This window comes from Sceloporus occidentalis, unplaced genomic scaffold (assembly GCF_023333645.1).
Source record: "Sceloporus occidentalis isolate IW3139 unplaced genomic scaffold, rSceOcc1.0.p SCAF_5, whole genome shotgun sequence".
Lineage (NCBI taxonomy): Eukaryota > Metazoa > Chordata > Lepidosauria > Squamata > Phrynosomatidae > Sceloporus > Sceloporus occidentalis.
Window position 1 is genome coordinate 57,344,712 of NW_028316985.1, and position 20,146 is coordinate 57,364,857.

Below are 20,146 nucleotides of genomic sequence, written 5' to 3' on the forward strand. Positions count from 1 at the left end.
AACAAGTGAATTAAATTTTGTCCAACAGCAACATCAATAAAGCACTATGAAATAGAATGGTAAAACTGGCCCATCTGAGTTATAATTATGATTTCTGTGTCACAAATAGCACACGTTGAATTTTGAAGTTATTTTAATATTATATTTATAATTTTAAATTCTTTTAAAATGGTGTCAAAATGATATTGTGACAGTACAATCATGTACAGTTCTAACTAAAATATGCCAACAACTATGGAAAACACAGTGGTGGCCCACAGATTGGAAGTGATCAATATACATTCCATTAAAAAGAAGACACAGATGACTTCAGTAATTAAATTATCATTGCACTAAATTCCCATGCAGGTAAAGAACTTTGAGCCGTTCACCATAAAAGGCAATGGCTCATGCAGCACTTGCACCATGCCGCGCCACGAGCATAATCCCCATTGTTTTAAATGGGGCTTGAGCATCTGCAGAATTTCCCTTATGTGGGGGGGGGGGGGTATCCATAACAGATTCCACACATAAGGGAAGGGCACCCTGTACTAGTAGCAGAAACCAACAAAGACCTGGAGCAATTCCTGGAAAAAGTCAAGGAGAAAAATGTCAACATTAAGAAAACAAAAATAATGACCATGGAAGATCTACAAGAATTCATCCTACGTAATGAGAAAATTGAAAGAGTGAAAGAGTTCCCATACCTAGGATCAAATATTGATCAGAATGGAGGCTGTACTGAATAAATCAGAAGAAGACTAGGATTGGGAAGAGCCGCTATGAGAGAACTGGACAAGATCCTAAAGTGTAAATATATAACTGTGAACATTAAAGTAAGGATTGTCCAAAGCATTATATTCCCCATCACCATGTACAGATGTGAGACCTGGATGGTAAAGATAGACAGTAGAAGGAAAATCAATTAATTTGAGATGTGGTGCTGGAGAAGAGGGCTGAGGGTTCTGTGAACAGCTGAAAAGACAAACAAATGTGTTCTAGATGATATCAAGCCTGAAATTTCCCTGGAAGCCAGGATAGCTAAACTGAGGCTGTTGTACTTTGGTCACATATTGAGAAGGCATGAGTCATTAGAAAATACAATTATGTTATAAACGTGGAGGGCAATAGAATGAGAGGAAGACCACACACCAGGTGATTAAACTCCATTAGGGAGGCCACAAGCCTGAGTCTGCAGGACCTGAGCAGAGCGGTGGAAGACAGGGGGTCTTGGAGCTATCTCATCCCCAGCGTCACTGTCAGTCAGGTTTGATGAGAGGGCAGTTAACAACAATTTAAAGGTGGTACTTAATAAACCTTCTAGGTGATTGTGAGAGCCAGCATGCTATAGTGAAGTGTTGGGCTATCACTCTGGAGAACAGGGTTTGAATCTCTGTGGGCTGTGGAAAACCAGCATTAGAGGAAGGAAAGGGCAAAATCTGCTCTGAATGAATTTTGTCAATAAAACCCAATGATAGGTTTGCCTTAGGATAGCCATAAATTGGAAACCACTTGATGGCACATACAGTAATAATGACAAGCTGATTGTGCCAAGAAAATTATAAAGCTTTGTCTATTAGGTTCAAGTGGATTTAATCTCCCTGCCGCAAAACGGTATTAGACGTGATAAAACAAAGCAAGTTACCCACAGTGTCTAATAGACATACCAAAAGAATAAATGATTATAAGATTGAGAAGACTGCAGTCCCTTGGTTTTTAAAGGCAAATTTATCTAATGGCTTGGTATGAATAAAGAAACTTTATAAAATGAAGTGTTGTAAACTTTGTGTAATATCTTGCAGTCTAATCATTACATTCTTAAGTTTTAGAAGCACCATGGGAGAATTTTCCTGAATGCTATTAAAAGATAAGTTGTAGGTGAAACTGAAATCTAAAGTCATTGTGACTCTCAAATTCTGGCCATTTAGAGTACCAAGAAATGCATTTGTTTGGGATATCTTGAAATCTTCTTCATTGAGACAAATGTTCATGTAAATATTTGTAATTATTACACAAAAATGCAATTAATGTATTCTGGTGTTTTGCTCCAAATATTTATCTTCAAGAGCAAAGTACTGAAGCCAGTGTGAAGAATTCTAAGAGCACGTCTGGATAACTCAGTCATACAGACTTTCACATGGAATTAAGCTGGATGAAGCTGCAGTTCAGTTTAAATAAAGATCAAGTTTTATTGTTATGCAGACTAATATAACAGTATTGATGAAGCAAAGTCGCTTCCCTGGGAAAGATAGAGGGCTTTGTAGCTTATAGCCTACATTTTAACTTGTGCATGGAAACAGACTGGAAGCCACTGAAGCTGTTGCAACAAGGGAATTATATGCTTCTTTTAACCAACTCCAGTTAACAGTTTGGCTGCAGCTCTTGGGATTAACTGAAGTTTCCAAACATTTTTAAAATGCAGCCCAGGGAGTGTGTTACAGGAATCCAATTAAGATATAAATGAGGCATGTCTCACTGTGACTAGAGCTGACATCTTCAGAAATGGGTGTAGTTGGCATACTAGTTTTAACTCTGCAAAAGCACTCCCAGCCACCACAAAAAGCTAGATGTCCAGCTGCTCTGTCTTTTGATGTACCAAGACCACCTATGTGTTGTCTGAACTGAGCTTCAATTTCTTACTCTTCTCAGTCCACTACTGATATCAAACTCTGGTTTAGAATCAAAATATCCTTGAAATTTGATGGGGAAGAAATACAGTTGGATGTCTCAGACTCCATCTGAGTTCAACACTATTTTAACTGCCATGGCTCAGTGCAGTGGAATTCTGGGAAGTGTAGTTTATTCACAACAAACTATAATTATATAATTATAACTATAACTTTTGAAATATAAATTGATACAGGTTTATGCTTCATTACACTTGATATGTTTATAATATTTGTTCAGGAAATGAATTAATTTGTGCTGCCTAATTCTGAATGCCATTGCTTCTTTATAGTGTCACTAGCCTCTAGCACTGTTGGCCTGGCTGGGCAAGTTGTTCACACAGAAACCACAGAAGTAGTACTGACAGCTGACCCCATTGTAGGATTTGGGATACAGCTTCAGGGAAGTGTGTTTGCTACTGAGACTTTGTCTTCTCCACCTCTGATTTCTTATATTGAGGCTGACAGTCCAGCAGAAAGGTGAGTTCTTTTGAGATGCTTCCTTCTGTTTTTTCCCCCTAAGAATGTATCAGTGGATCTGTTGAGCTAGTCATTTTATACTTCTGTTTGCTGAACACAATATTCAGTGAAAAATATAGTGCATAATGATTTCCCTGCCCTCACAGCACAGTTTTTTTTAAAGCCTTGATAAGATACGAGAAAAATTCCAAGCACCAGTGGCTTTATCAAGGTGATTATCCTCTGACAGGCAGTTGAGGACAATATTAATTTGAGAGTATTTTTCCTAATGGAATTTCCAAAACTTAATTAAAATACTTTAATATTTGTGATTCTAGACTGGGATCAAGTGCAATCATTTAAATCCTGAAGTTTTGGATTATTAATTTGATCATCAGTACATTTTGATGGAATGTGCTTATGCTAAATCTTTAAGAACCACATGTTTTCATGCGAAATTAAATTTAATCAGTATTACAGGTATTTAGCTGTGGCAACTCAGAAAGTTTATAATGAAGGTTTGTAAGGAAAAAAGTAAAGGTTATTATATCTTTTTATGAAAACTGTATTGGATTTATTTTGGTTTTGTTCCTCTATATATCCAAATGAACCTTTGTTATGTTGTGTATCCAGGTGTGGAATCCTACAAATAGGAGACAGAGTACTTGCTATAAATGGAATCCCAACAGAAGATAGCACATTTGATGAAGCTAATCAGCTACTCAGAGATTCATCTATCACCAGCAAGGTCACTTTAGAAATAGAGTTCGATGTTGCAGGTATGGATTCTCAAGCAGACTTGTTTTACTAAAATGCTAGGAGTGGGTCTCTTCATTCTGAATGTGAAATGGCTGTCATACACACATACACATTCTTGCCATGTATGTCACTCTTTTCTTAATACCATAAATCTCTTTCTTCAACCCTGTTTTCCTACTGATTCTTTCAAAACTCAGACAGAAATGTCAAGTATACTGTTATTTAAGATGTGAAAAAAAGATGGCAGGCTTGGGGCTTCCACTAATAATGGTGATGTCTCCTTGATAATTTGGGGGGATTTATTAGCACAACAGGAAGCTTGTGAGAAGTTATGTAACTTTAAGCATTCTTTTACACCTATGTATACCAGTACTAACTGCAGAAAGACTCTAGTTTTGATTAATGAAAAGTTTTATTTAGAAATGTGCAAAGGTGCACATAAACACTCAAATTCAATGCAACCTTAAGAACCATACAGAGCTAACAACAACAACAAAATGTTTGAAAGGTTGGATAGTAAGAAATCAGAAGTAAGAGAGGGTGATATTTACCAGTCCTGATGAAAGGGTTCCATGGGAAAGTAGGAAGCTAACCAAATAAATACATAGAACCCCTGGAAAGTCTTTGCAAGCTACAGCAACAAATCCATTAAGTCTTGCAAATTGTGGCAAGCTGACACACTACTACTTATCTCTTGAGCCTTGAGCCCGCCAAAACTGGAAGAATTTGTATCCTTGTCCCCTGCCTGGAGATGGTCAATGAAAACTGGTACTCAGAGCCAGGCCCTGTGATCTGGTAACCTGAGCAGGAATGATAATCCTGCTTGATGATGATTATGATGATTTATTTATATGGCACAATCTGTGTTTTGTCCCAAGAGCGATGCTATGGACTTTGGGTGTAGTAAGGCCTCTGGCTCTCGGGATCACAGCCAGAACAAAAGACTTGTCCACAAATTTCTTAAGTTTTCAAAAGCTTTACTGGTTATAACACAAAAACACGAAACTGATCTCCTTTTTCTCAACAGTCCTTTTCAAATACCTTGCTCTCTCTTCTTGGTAGATTCTATCTTTCTTCTTCTGAGGACTATCTTTCTTCTTCTGTGGACTTATCTTTTTGTCAAAGGAAAATACTCTCTCCAGGTGTGACTTGGCTGAAATCTTACTACACACGAAACTAACTAGAGGGAGACAGCATAAGACCCTGGGATTTCCCACAATCCTGGTCTTTCTTAAAGCTGTAGATCTTTATTTCCCCTCCTAAACTAATACATAGAAAACCTATTATAATCTTAACTAAATATATGTCTCAAGAGCATCAAAGATGCTCTGGAGGCATGACAATCTGTGTATGTGGTACTTTACACATTAAGGAACAACAAAAAACAGCTCTGCCAAAAGTGTATGCCCACACATAGAGGAAAAGAGTAATACAAATATAAAAGTATGCAATACAGTTATAATACAAATTATCCAGACAGAAATACAAAGCCAATAATATAAAGCAAACTGACAACTAATATAACCATATCATATACTGGATGTCTACATTTGAAAGAAGTAGCTGTGTTAGAGACTGTGCAGACTGCCCCAAGGGGCAGCCACCTCCAGCTGCGCCAGATTGTGCTGTGGCAACAGCACACCGCAGCCCTGATCTGACTTTTCCAGGGCACAAAAAGGAGCTGCAAAAAGCAGCTCCTTTTTGCACCCAGGAAAGGGTGCGACAGCCATGGCACCATGACTTTAAGGCACTCCTTTGGGGCTGCATCGTGTGGACGCACCACCAGAGGAGCGCTGTGATACTGTACACCGTGTGGAGTGATGCATGGTGTCACACCGCCCTGGGAGCGGAGTCAGGTTGCATCACACCCCAACTCCACCCCCAGGCAGGCCTTTATGGCTGGTGTGCACAAGCTTTTAGTCTCTTACAGCATAAAAAGGAGGAAGGTAGGAAGAGTGAGAAAAAGGGAATATGCCAGCCCTTTAAGACTAACTGGATTTTAATTTAGCCTGGGCTTTTACAGATATAAACCATCTATCAACTCATGCAGTACAGAGTGATATTAAAGGCTCAGGTTATAAAGTATAGTGGACAGAATGGGAGTGGGATAGAATGTAATAGGTTTTAGCTGTTGCTAAAATAAAAACCAGTTAGTCTAAAAGGTGTTGCCACATTCCTTTTCTCACTCTCCCTCCCCTCCTCCTTTTTATATGTCTATATGATACCTTAATATTCTATTGGTTCATACTGTATAATTGTCCATATCCAGTCTGTGATATTGAGGGCAGGAGAGGGGGGTTCTATGTATACAGGTCTACTTCTGCTTTTAGACTTGAAAAGTGACATTTTAAACTACTAATATAAAATGTATTACAGGATTTACTTTTTAGATTTGTTTACTTAGACTTCCTTATTATTTTTAATGAATGACTTACATGTAAATGATAAAAATTCAAGCACTACAATTCAGTCTGACATGTTCTATAAATGAATCAACTTTTAATTACAGAATCTGTCATACCAAGTAGTGGAACTTTCCATGTAAAACTACCAAAGAAACATAATGTAGAGCTTGGCATCACCATAAGCTGTAAGTAAAAATATTTTTGTCATATTTTCTTAATCAAATATGTTCCTGGTTACATTTGATGTTCTGTAAAAAATTATACTGCTGATAAATCTTTGCACTGCTGCTCTTTTTGAGCCTTTGACAATCAACAAGTCAAAATTAGTTAGAGGTTCAACTTAGAATTGAGAACTCAGTCACTTAGTATTAATGTGATTGTCTGAAGTTTCTATGATAATTATATCTTTCTTTTTATAGAAATCCTTTATAATAAATAAAATATAATTATATAAATATAGTCAAAATGTTTTTGTAGGGAATAAAATTTGAAGGAAATTAAAATCTTGCCTGTAAACAGAAAGTTCTAGTCACCGGATATTAAAAATAGAAGAGTAGGGCAAAGGACAAAGATGTTTCCCTTGTTCGACTGCTGCCCATTTTTTACATAAAAATTACTCATCACTATTTTTGTGATGCATGCAAAAAGTCTGCGCTTAAAACATTCTGTTCATTTTCCCCAGTAGAGATAAGATAAGCTTTGAAAATAAAAGTTTCTATTTTATATTTTGCCACATATATTAAATTCTGAATGTTTCTATCTCCATCATTTAAAACCCTATATTAAAGTAATTTCTTGGTTTCTTTGAATATGCAACAATGGGTGGAAAATTCAGTCTCATTTTGTTCTGCTCCAGCCCATATCTGTGTACTGCTTTTCTACAAAACATGTAGATATATGTGTGTGTGTTGAAGGTATAAAATTGTAGTGCTGAATGTTTCTGAAGATGCTAGGTGCAGTAATAATTATAGAGGATATGGGAATCCTTGAAGTTACCAATAATTATTTTTGTCCTCATTTGACACATGTTTTGTTCTGCCAGATTGGTTCAGGAATGATTCAGTGTGGTGTTGAGCAGTGTGAATTTTTTAGTACTGCTTAACTTTCTCAAGTTACAATCAGGGCATTTGTAGCACACTAACATCAAATGTGTCTGGTTTTGATGTAATTGGTCAAATTCTAAGTAGCTTAACTTCCACAGCAAGTTGGGAAAACAACTACAGCATGGCAAGGCATGAAATACTATCACTGCAAAAGAGTTATAGTGTGCCTTACAATGCTTGAACTTTGTGAGACGCTCAGAAAGGTGTTTCCAAGATGATTTTGCACAGATTGGCTCTCACCTGACATCTTTTATCTGCTATTAATTGAAATAACAATGGATTTTCCATTCAATTTTAATTGTAGTTTACAGAAGAGGAGTAAAATTCACATCTGTTTACATCAACTTCAGATGCTTTTACTAGGGCACTGTGGTTTCAGAAGGACTATGCTGAAAATACAGATGCCGCATGCCCTCGGACCAGGCCAAAGCTTCACCGCAGCTACCTAAGGTAGCCTGGGGCTGCTGGCAAAAGGAGCACAAAAAAGCACTCCTTGCTGGCAGCCCATGTGGACCACAATGGTGGCGTCTGATCTTGGGACTACAGTGTCACTGCAGTCACACATCAAAAAGGGAGTGATTGGGGCTGGAGCAGTCAAAGGCTGCTCCAAGCTGCCAGCCTGCTTGACCTCTAAGGCTCCTTTGACCTGGGATTGGGCCTGATCCACTTGATCCACATCCAGTCTGCCCAATCCTGGCCCTATCCGAGCTCTGGGCTAATAGCGTATCATCCAAACAGGATGATACAAGGCCAAGGGGAACATGGGCCTTTCAGTCCATACGGATAGCCCCTAAGTACTCAAGCCTTTTGCCTCTATCTTACCCACAGATATCACTTCTTCCTTGTCTCAATAAATTAATCTGTTTCAAAGAAGTAGCCATGCCAGTCTTTTGTAGCATAAGAAGGAAGGAAGGAAGGAAAGGGGAGAAGGAAAAATGTGGCAGCACCTTTAAGACTATGTGGGGTTTTATCTTGAAGGAGCATCCAAGAGGCTCCAACCCCTGTATTGAATGCCAGTTTGTACTTATACATGACAGCCAGCTTTTAGAGGCTCTTCCAACCAACTTTTGGTCAGCTTCTTCTATCCTTATACTGATTTCTTGAGACAATAAACATACGTTTTCTTTTTTACTGTACAAGAGCATCCAGAGTCATTTATCCCTTTTCTACCACAGGCTTATATTTCACTAATCTCGCAGCACTCTGCTTAATATAGATACCAAATATTCTTGAACCTGGACAATGTGGAATGGGTTATGGAAGGGGGTATTTCCCACAATCCTCAGCAACCCTGCATGCCACTCAACAGTGTTCACCATTCAGGGAGTCTTTCTGCATATAAGGGAATGAAAATTTTTCTTCCTTACACTTATTTTAGGAATTATTATCCATCCATAAATAACTTTTGTTAAAAATGGGCAAGTTTTGGCAAAGTATGATGTGAAAGATGCTGAGTCAGAAAATTATACTTTCATATGAACAAAAATGCATTCTTGAGGCTACCATGTATTTTAGTATATAAACCTAAATCTGGTATAATGCTAGGGCAGTGAAAATCTCCACTAGCACAGTTGTCCTGGGTTACATTAAATTATACTGGATTACAAGTAACTCCACAATTACTTGCTTAATTGCTTGCAGAATGAAAGTTGTATAGGACACCAGCTTTCAACTAACACTGAAAATGTGCGGCCACTAGCACGGTGGGTGGTACCCTAGTGCAACAGTGGAGTTTATTGCATGGGGCTTGTAGAACGGGACCAGAGTGCAACAGAAGGGGGCAGGAAGGGAACGGAATGGGGAAAGAATACATATTACAGCATGGTAGAACGTCGACGATAGTTCCCAGTCCATTCCCCATCCATCCCACAGCAGCCAATTTTCAAGAATGATTCTGAACAGTTCTTGAAAATTGGCTGCTGTGGGATGGATGGAGAATGGATTGGGGACTTCCGGCGGCATTGGAAGCATTCTCCCATGCAGTAATATACGTTCTTTCCCCATTCCATTCCCGCCCCCTTTCATTATGCTCCAGTCCTTCCTTAGAGGTCTTTAAACAGAGCCTGGATGGCCATCTGTCAGGTATGCTTTGATTTAGATTTCCAGCATGGCAGGGGGTTGGACTGGATGGCCCTTGCAGTCTCTTCCAACTCTATGATTCTGTGATTCTACAAGCCCTGTGCGATAAACCCCTCTGTTGCACACAATTATATGGAACAGTATTTGGTACATCCATTTATTTTTGTTCAGGTTTTAGGATTGGGCTATTGATCTATTGATCAAGTGAATGCTCACATTGAAAAATGGTACTCCCACTGAGAATATATTTTGACAGAAATTCCTGCTGTTTAAAAACTGGAGTAATTTCCACTAATATAGGAAAAAAAAAAAGAATGTGATACACTATATTGGAGTAGTTTTAACCAAAAAAAAAAGACATTAGGAAAGCAACCTTTAAGAGATACAGTATCACTGTTTCCTGTTTAATTTAATTTGTTTGCTCTAAGTATTGATTTTTAAACAGAGAAAGGCAGTATAGATTTTTCAAATATCAATTTTTATAACATGAGCTACTTTATCATAATCAGCTTATTTGGAAAAAATGTTGAAAGCTGTTCAAAAACATCTAATGGAATATTAAAATAATTGTTTCCTACAAAGTTGCCAGAAAACTGTCATAGCTTTGGGTTTGCAAGATTGGATTCATCTTCATTTTCAATACACCAACCACAGTAGGATAATACCTTGATTACTGTATATACTCATGTATGAGTCAAGAAATTTAGGTCAGATAATTGACCCAAGAAACCTGAGTCAACTTATCCATGGGTCAGTGTAGGTACTGTACTTTAACTCTCATTTAAGAAAGGAACCATCCCCTGGTGAAAGGCAAGAGTGTCATCTGCCCTGGATTCACTGAACTCCAGCCTTTAGTAAGAGCACAAACAGTTATGCCTCCTGGAATTTTGTAAGTTCTTTGGCATTATTTTCCTTTGCTTCATCCTTAACATCCTTTGTTAGATGCCATTAAGTTTTACCTTTGACTTATCCATGGGTCATATCAAAATCCATAATTTTTGTCCCAAAACCTGCCCTCAACTTATACATGAGGTTGACGTATAGTCGAGTATATACGGTAAGCCAACCTAAAAGGGCACATTTTTTTTTGGGGGGGGGGGGAGTTCCAATGTGGTTAGTTCATGTTTTTAAAGTCAGTATTTTTGGCTTCTAGCAGTGAAAAGCCTGCAATCTGAAAATATGAGGAAGAAAAGAAAGTGTCTATTTGCAATCCTAGCCATGTTAATCAGATATGAGTCCCACTAATTTTACTAGACTATGGCTTGTTCTAGATTGGCACTTAGTAGGGTTGCTCAGGGGGGGAGCGACTGCACACCTCACAACCCTACTATGTGGTGGCGGCATAACAATGGCGGTGCCCCATGTACACGGGTGCCACCATTATGATGTAAGCGTCGCGCAGTGTCTGCACATCACCGCACATCGCTTACATCACGAGTGTGCCAATGGTCATTGTGGCATCACACAAAGAACCTGGAAATTATGGGTTCTTTTTGCTCCACAGTGGCGGTGTGCTATTTGGGGGCTGCACCATCCCTGAGCAGCAACAATGGGCACTGGCAGACCGCCGTTTCTTGGCATTCTGTCCCACTCCTATATTGCCTAGTAAATGACTATAGAACTGCCTTGTAAGACAGAAAAGTAGTCTTCATTAATTGTGAAACACTACACATTCTTTCTAACAAATATATCCAACAGTGTGCAGCTAAGTCTTACATTTTGAGTGTTCAAGTATTGTAGCTTATACTGGGTAGGAGACATGAGATTTGTAGTGCAAGACATCTGGAGGGCACCCAGTTAGAGTAAGGTTTGGGCTTCGTAGTTGTCCAGAATGCTAAAAGGGAGTATGTTTCAAATAGTCTGGGTGTTTTGATTATCATTGAGGGAAAGAGAGAGAATAAAGATATGCCTTATAAGGAGAATAAGAAATACCATTTCAAATTTATCTTGTGCAGCATGAGTAACGCTAATATAGGGGGTGTACAAACCAGCATTATATGCCGGCCTGCACCTGAACTAGGACTCAGATAGGGCTGAGCGTTCACATGCTCAAAGACTTTACTGTGTGCCACAGGTGCCCTTGCATGCGCCTGTTCAGACAGCATGTGCCATGATGATGTCCATCGTGCACAGTGCCCCAACAGCGCTGAGCACGAGGGGCATCGTAAGGCAGCGTCGCAGTGCTTATGGTGCCCGTTCTAGGGCACAAATAGGAGCCACATTTTGTGGCTTCTATTTGCACTGGGTTGGGGGTGTGGTGTACAGCTGCTGCGTCCCCAACCCTGCACTTCCAGGGGCGGCATAGAGCTGCCCTGAATGGGCTGTCTGTTCAGCCCCATTGTCTTCTTAGCAGAGGATATGCAATGCCCAGATTGCATGTTGTCCCTTTTGTACTTCCCCCTTCTTAAACAACAATAACATAAAACAAATCTCTAAGATTCATGTTTTCAATCTGAATTGTGAAGCTATGGACACGATCCAGCCATGGACTTCCATTGGAGGACAGTATAATTCAGTAGAATATACAAACCCTGTTCATACCAAAACAATAATTCTGGAGGACTGGAAAATCATTCATAGCTGATTTTTCGGTGGCTAAAATAGGGTTAAAGTGGAGAGGAGAACAAGTGCTGTTAACAATCACTGATGTAGTGCTGGGTTAATCTTTTTATGACAACCATTGAGCTATGGCTCAATTAGGTAAAATTGTTTACTTGTTCAGTTGTCTGAGTTCATACATATTGCTTTGGCACATAAGTATTGTGCTTTGCTTGTGTCTTCCTGCATGGCAGAGGGTTAGACTGGATGGCCCTTGTGGTCTCTTCCATGATTCTATAATTCTATTCACAGAACAAGCTAGATGAATGCCAGGAAAAATGATTTAAATCTGCCCTTGGAATTAAAAAACCTTGGAAAATCCTCTTATTGATGTTTTTGTTTATTTTTATTACTCAGTGTCTCTCCCACCACAGAAAGGTACTTGTATAAATATTGGACATAAAAATGTTAATACCAATTAGCAAAAACAACATGTGATTCTGGAGCATTGTTTTAAATTTAAAACTGTGTATATTTGTGTATTGTGTATTTCAGCTCCATCTAGTAGAAAACCAGGAGACCCCCTTGTTATTTCAGATATTAAGAAGGGAAGTGTGGCTCACAGGTGAGTGCTTTCAGGTTGGCAAAATAGTTATTTAGTCAGTGATATTCATATTCCCTGTTTTATAAACGAAGCATGTTGCTAAATTAAATTAATCTTGCCACTGGAATAATATCTTTCAATTCTCTACTACTTTGCAGATAAAAGACAAAAATAAGTAAAAACATTTGAATGAACAACAGTAGGAATAGTATGCTTAAACTATTATGCATCTAATATATTCCCTTTGTTAACAGAACTGGAACCTTAGAACTAGGAGATAAATTGCTGGCCATAGACAATATTCGGCTGGACAACTGTTCCATGGAAGATGCTGTTCAAATCTTGCAGCACTGTGAGGATCTTGTGAAGCTAAAAATTCGCAAAGATGAAGATAACTCTGGTATTCACAGTGAGATAGTTTTTAAAAATTGAATGGATATTTCAAATGTTTCTTAGGCATGTGAAAGTGAAAGAAAAAGAGAGAGAATAGTAAATGGACAAAAATACTGTTCATTACTATCTTTTTAAAATATGCAGTGTGAGATAGTCAGTATATTTTAATATAATCTGAATATCCCTGCACTCTGAGACTTATAAGATCTGCTGTTATTGTATGCAATAACAGCATATTCTTTCAAACGCTGGGTTACCCAAGCTCTGCCTCTGCCCCATGATGGAAAACAGTACAAAAGCCCTCCTTTATTTCAGGTCTTTATTACCAGTAGAAACATTATATCCAGAATTTCGGAAGTGCTTTTGGCTCATTGCATCTAGAGATTTTGCTATTTATTCCAGAATTCTTGTCCAAGTGTCAGTTCCACACTTCTCTACAACTTGAGTATATTTTGTTCCAGGACTGGGCAGTTTAGGATCTACTGGGGGATATGTATGTAGTTTGCAGTAGATCAACAAGGATTTTCTAATTCAAAGTAATTTAAAAATAGCAAGAAAAAGTTTTGGTGCAATGGTACAAGTGCCAGCCATGCCATTAACCAGAGCAAGGTAATTGTCTCAGATGGGTAGGCACTCACGTAATAAATTTGCTGCTGCTTGTCCAATCCTAGCAGAGCTCTGGCTTCTCTGATATGCACAGTTTCCCAGAGCTTTGGGATTATATAGTTTGAGACTTGAAGTCCCTCACTCTTTCTGCCACCCCATGTCAAGAAGTTGCAAAGGCCATGGCAGCCAAAACTCCACATTGCCATTGCAAGCATCGAGCTCTGCAAGCTAGCTGCTTCCTGAGCACGTGGTCCCGAGGTGGATGACTCTGAAAATTCCCAGTGTTGCAGCATAGGCAATTTCTTTAGTAACCACTGGCCTTCCCACCGGCATGGTGGCAGTGTTACACCATAGGCATTTTTTAAAATGTTGCTTCTACAGATATGGTTTCCATCTGTGGTGACAGGGTGTTGTATTGCTAGTTGTGAAATGGTATGGCCTTTCCATGGGAGAGCTTGGGCTGTTACTGGTAAGAAAGCTGGGGTTGGGGGAGAGGGAAACCAAAATTACATTTTATGTGAAAGGATTGTGAGATATTCTGGATATTTAGAACCAGTTCTGATTATAAAATGTCTAATTCCTGAGTCAAGCATTTGAACTAGAAGCCCAAGCTCAATGTTACCTAAATATATAGCTTCTCCCACCCTACCCATTGCTCTGAGCTGGACCTAGCTGTTGTTCCATGCCTCCCAAAGATTTCATTTGTCATCTATAATTGACACACATTACTGCTATAAGATACATTTGTTGGTGGTAGGTGATGCAGCAGATGCAGCATTCCAGCCCTTTTGCTGATGGAGTCCATTTGGCCAGTGGTGAATTTGGGCCCCTAAACAATTCTATTCATACTACCCCATGACCAGCAATCCAGTTGCCTGTGGCTGAGTAAACAGGGCCCCTGGGGTGGAGTGAACCCTGCACAGTGTGAGGTTAATGGACAACATATAATCAAGGGCCACACAGTGCACAGGTGAACAAAGGTGGGGTACAGACCGCCCAGAAGAGGTGCCTCCTCGGTGCCTCTCTCTGCTGCACAGCTGCGCTGCAGCATACAAATTGCGTGGTGCAGCTGCGCAGCAGAATAGGAGCTCAAAAAAGCAGCTCCTTTTTGCTGCGCCACAAAGTGCCAAAGTACATCACAGCTGCACAGCTCCTTTTTGCTGTGCCATAAAGCACCAAAATCCGTCACAGCTGCACAGCTCCGTATGGAAGCTGCACAGTTGCAACGTAACGGTTACACGTGCCATGTGTAAGGCAATGCGTAACAGCGGCGTGTGCACAACATGTTAGGGTTGTGGGGCGTGTGCAACCCTAGCTCGTCATGGCCGCAAAGGGCCCGTCTGGAGAGGGCCAGAGAAAAGAGGCATGCACAGGCATGGCTCGTTTCCTATTCTAAAGATATAGGAACTATTCAGGCAGGTTTGTAACAGTAAGAAGTACACTTCACTGGTCCATTCCCAGCCTTGAACTACCAAGTTGGACCAAAGTATCTAGCAAAGCTGCTAAATATGAATTGACCTTTTCCATTCCACTAGACAGATGCTAATGGCTGTAAGTCCCATCTGCCTCGCGATGGGTGCCAAACTTACTATACACATCCATCCACCCACCTACAACTTTGTTTTGTTTTGTTTTGCAATTGGCTATAATTCAGGCGTTGGCTGTGTACCTTTAAATGGGAGTTATAGGAGACAGAAACAAAAGTAGGTCCCACAAGTCTGATGCCTAGTTATCCCCGTTACAAGGATTAGTTTCTTCTACATCCATGACACAGACTCTTATCATCATTAAAATGTACATAAAGTATGACTTTGGTTGTTTTATTAACAACAGCTTTTTTTAGCAAGGGTTACAATAATTCTGTCTCCAGGACACAGTGAAAAAGAGAAAGGCACCTCTTTTTGCATTCCAAATCCCCAGTTTTGTTGGAGAAATAAGTACTTCATTTTTTTCAGCTATGCCCTAGTTCAAAACCTCATAATAGGATTTATGTACATTAAGATTAAGATTCTCTCAAGTTAAAAATGTTGCTGCCTGACAGCTGGCTTTGGTGCAAAAACCTCTGAAGACATTTTGTGCATTCCATATTATAATCAGAATGGTTTTCAGTCTAAAAGGCAAATGCTCAAGCACCAGCACGCTACATAAATTAAAGCCTATCTCATATGATTCCATGACCCTTAATCTATTCGTTTGCTTCCAGTCTAGTAAATATTATGATCCATCCAAATCTGTGCTTGTAGTGAAACAGCATACATGGCTTTCTGATGATTACAAGCCCTGATAATGTATCTTTTAGTGTAAATTATAGCAGTTAATAATTACCAGCTTCTTAATTCTAGTGCTAAATTAATATGTTAAATAGATTAAAAACATTTATTTTATCTGCCGGGTGAATTGTATGTTACTACATGACTTACAATTAAGAACTGCAAAATGTAATCCATTTATTATGTGCAGATGATACCATTTAAACTTGGGTACAATGACAGATTCAAGTAATCATAAATGGCTATTTCTCTATAGTTTATATCAATAATAAATACTCCAGAAAATTACTTGTCCATTAATGGATGCTATAAGTTGATTTTGAAAAGAACTCCAAGAGGACTGAAATCTTTTTTTAAAGGAATGTAAGTAATTAGTGTGGCAACCCTGCCTCAAAATCCATTTATTCTGCAATGTCATATCCTGTTGTCTGAGGACATTGGAGTTTATCACGTGGGAGGAATTTCTCTTAATTTCGAATGAAAAGAAAGTGGGGCCAGAATGCATTCACGTGAATTCGCTAGTTCAGCGAATTTACGTGAATTCAAATTGCATTCAAACTGAACTCCCATTGCCCGAAAATAGCTTGCCATTGCCCAAAATTACGTGTGGTAGTCTATCACACAATAATGTGAAACCCCATGATTGCGTTCAGATTGCCATTGGATTATACTTCCAATTTCCCTTGTCTGATAAACTCCCCTACTGCATGCAATCCCATTCTCACAGCAGTCAAGCTTTTAATAAAAAATGGGAACTTATCACTTTTAGATAGCCATCACCACACCTCTCACACCCATGCGACCAGCCCTGCCCTGCTTCCCCCATCATATTCTCTTCCTGAACACTTCCTTAATCCTGCCTCCCTGCCTAATGCCCTATCTAGCATGCCTTTAGGGCTTTTGTTGTTGTTGTTTTTCCCTCTGCAGCCCCGAACAATTTTTTAAAAAAGAAAGAAAATAATTAGTGTAAAATTTAAAAGGTAATTTGGATGCTTCACCCTAAAAGGTAATTAAGGTGAAGAGGAGAGGTGACATGGGGAGGAGGGGACATTAGCACCATGTGTCTGGCAGTCGCACAATTATCCCAGGAGTGACTTTGCATCTGCAGATTTGTGTGATTGCAGACTTGAGCAGTTTCTCCGTGAATGAAAAGAGACTGGTGGAGGACAGGGCAGCTATGGGGGGGGTGGTGGTGGTGTGCAGTGAGTGTCGCAAAAGCTGTTTTCTGTGTACAGTAATCTCTTGGGTGTGGCACTTCAATAGTGAGAAACAGACTGAGCAGACACCAAAGAAAGTAATGTGAGTCTGGTTCTAGGAAGACTTGCTGTTTGAGCCGCATGTTGCCAGACATGCCAGAAGAATCTAAAGGGGCATTCACACTCAGTTTTTTCTCCTGAGGAGATGCAGATCACCACGCTGATGCATATCGGGATTATTTTTCCCATTACATTTTGGTTTTGCAAATCTCTCTGAGTCATTTTAACCCTTGTGATATTCACACATGACATTGTTATTGGATAAAATGGATTCCCCTCTTGAATGATACAGATCGATCTGAATTCATTCGGAGGTGTATTCACACTGCCAAATATGCAGATCAATGAAGATCTTTCAGGAAAACATAGGGGGAAACCCAGTATTGAATATTGTGGGTTATGTGGGTTTTTCGTAGCCCCCCCCCCCCCCAAAGTGCACTGAGTGCATTTGGGGCAAGTGTGAATACCAAGGAATTACCCAGGATACATCCAGGATGATTTTCATAGTGTTAATGGGGCCTTAGTGAAGGAGGAGAAACTAAAAGCAGAATGTGTGGAGTTGGTTACCAAGGAAGAGAAAGAGTGAGATGGGATTTCCTGCTTAGGTTCAGAGGAAATCAGGCTGAATTTTAAAAAAACCAGTTCAAAAATACCTTCTCAGGGCAAAATTCCCATAAAAGAGTGAGAGAAGGAAAAAAGAAACACTGCATCAGTCCCCCCACATCTGAATTTTCTGAAGGGCAAAATGCAGCTAGGCTAGAGGAAAACACTGCTGCCGCCCTGCAGAATTAATACCGTTTGACACAACTTCAACTGTCATATCTCCAGCCTATGGAATCATTGATTTGTAGTTTGTTGTGGCACCAGAGTGCTCTGATAGAGAAGGATAAATATTTCACAAAGCTAAAAATCCCAGAATTCCATAGCATTGAGCCATAACAGTTAAAGCTGTATTAAACTGCTTTAACTCTGTAGTGTACATGAAGCCATAAAGGATAAGTCCTTATCTATCCATGGGTAAAGATGAAAGAAAAAATAATACAAGTTATTTCTATGCATGATATTGGGTTAAAAAGGAGAATAACCTAGGACTACCTTTTTCTCTTTCTTTCTTTCTTTCTTTTTTTTGAGTGAGATTTGCCTAGAACCTCTAATCTGCTCTTTTTCCTTTATTTAGAAATAATTGCCCACAAAGTCCCAGATGGAACTTCTTAATAAGTGACTGATGAAAGCATTCTGCCTAGACTTGGAAGATCCAGCTCTTGTCAGATCACTGAGAAGGTTTCAGTATTAGACAACTCCAGGACTGGTCCTGCAGTTCAGACCAACTGGTATGGACCACAGCAGAATAGTCATGGCTTCAGTTTTATCTCTACTGCTCCTTGCTTTTAGCTTTCCTGCATTCAAAGGGATCAGCACTGATGTGAGCTATTTAATATTAGCTTGTAGTATTCAGCATTACTTGGAAAATTTGTTAGGAGTCGTGGCCATTCAGTTCCAGCTGCTCTGAAGGATTTTTGCCTATATCTTTGGTTGCTCAATCATTATTTAATTGCCCATCAGTCTCAATTGCTCTATACTAGAACAAGTCCTTTCAGATTAGCCACCAAATACACAACTCTGTATGAATTACCCTCATTACAACCCAACAGGTTGTCAGACTAACCTAAACATCCCTTTCAAATTTGGTGGAAATCCATTCAGCCGTTGATGTGGGGACAAAGAGATAAGCAGACAGAACTTAATTTTATTTATATAATTATGGCAAAACTTCTGAAAAGATCATTTATAGCTGGGTGTAATCCCACCTCACACACTCAAAATCTAACAGTAAAATAATTAAAATCTGGATTTCCAGATGTGATATTTTGAGCATTTCTGTAATGGATCTTGGAGGTGAAATATTATTCACAGGACTGTTTGAAGTTACCCATCACTACGTTAGATATTGACCCATTTACATACTGCTTTTCAATGAGATCATCTTATAGTGCTGCAATGTTTAAAGAAATGATACCACATGGACTGGGCCAGTTATATAATCACAGACACATAGAATTGGAAGAGACCACAAGAGCCTTCAACTCCAGTCCCCTGCCAGCCTCTGTTTAAAGACCTCCAAAGAAGGAGACTGCACCACTCTCTGAGAGAGTGTGTTCCACTTTTAAATATCTCTTACCCTCAGGAAGTTCTTCCTAACGTTAAGGTGGAATCTCTTTTGATGTTGTTTGAATCAATTGCTTTGTGTCCTAGTAGATTATCGCACAGCGAAGTCCTGCTAGAATAGATGCGGGATCTAAAACACAAAGACAGATCCTATCACATTGCCCTGTATGCAAACCTGGCTTCTCCCACAGCTTTTCATGAATGGGAAAATCTCACTTTTTAAAAGCTATGGAAGAAGCCCAGGTTGCTTATACGGGCTGCCTACTGCTTGGCCACTGAGCTTTGAGTTTTCGATCCCACCTCTATCCCGGCAGTAATCCAGGTTTGTGTGTGTGTGTGTGTTTGTGCGCGCGCGCGCACGCACATGCACATGCAGTTGCCACCTGGCTGAGATCAGGATTGCTGATCAAATGAGAAAGGCTACCTTACTAGCTCTACTTACAGGGAGGACTTTAGTATTACTTTACATTTTGCTAGAATTCAGAGACACAACCATGTTAGTCTGGAACATCAGTGTGGAAAGGAATCTGGTGGCACCTTCGAGACTATGTAGAAGAAGTTGTAGCATAAGCTTTCGTAGTCTTGGTCTACTTCTTCTGATGCTGTTGGTTTGAATGTAATAAAAATGTAGTGACATATACCTATAGGAAAGCAGTCCTCATATCATTGCTTCTGCTGTTACATCTGAAGTTTACCAAAATTACCATACCTCAAATCCAGATACTACATTTTCCAATTCACATGTTTACATGTCAGAGGATCATCAGTGGCAGAGGCAAGTGGGAATGTGTGTGCCTCTTACTACTATGGGAACATGTGTGGCTGAGTGAAAATAGAGTTTATCGCATGCTAAACTGTTCTCA

At 39.5% G+C, this 20,146-nt stretch overlaps 1 protein-coding gene across 11 annotated transcripts in view; it reads left to right on the forward strand.

The window, feature by feature from the left end:
* The window catches only part of GRIP1 (glutamate receptor interacting protein 1), a 435,209-nt gene that overhangs the window by 387,042 nt on the left and 28,021 nt on the right, over window positions 1-20,146 (forward strand). For all 11 annotated transcript variants that reach the window (XM_089524169.1, XM_089524177.1, XM_089524166.1 and 8 more), the window contains 5 exons: window positions 2,939-3,125; window positions 3,738-3,883; window positions 6,373-6,453; window positions 12,544-12,613; window positions 12,847-12,992. In XM_089524169.1, coding sequence (XP_089380295.1) covers window positions 2,939-3,125; window positions 3,738-3,883; window positions 6,373-6,453; window positions 12,544-12,613; window positions 12,847-12,992 — 630 coding nt within the window. The remainder of the gene's footprint in view (window positions 1-2,938; window positions 3,126-3,737; window positions 3,884-6,372; window positions 6,454-12,543; window positions 12,614-12,846; window positions 12,993-20,146) is intronic.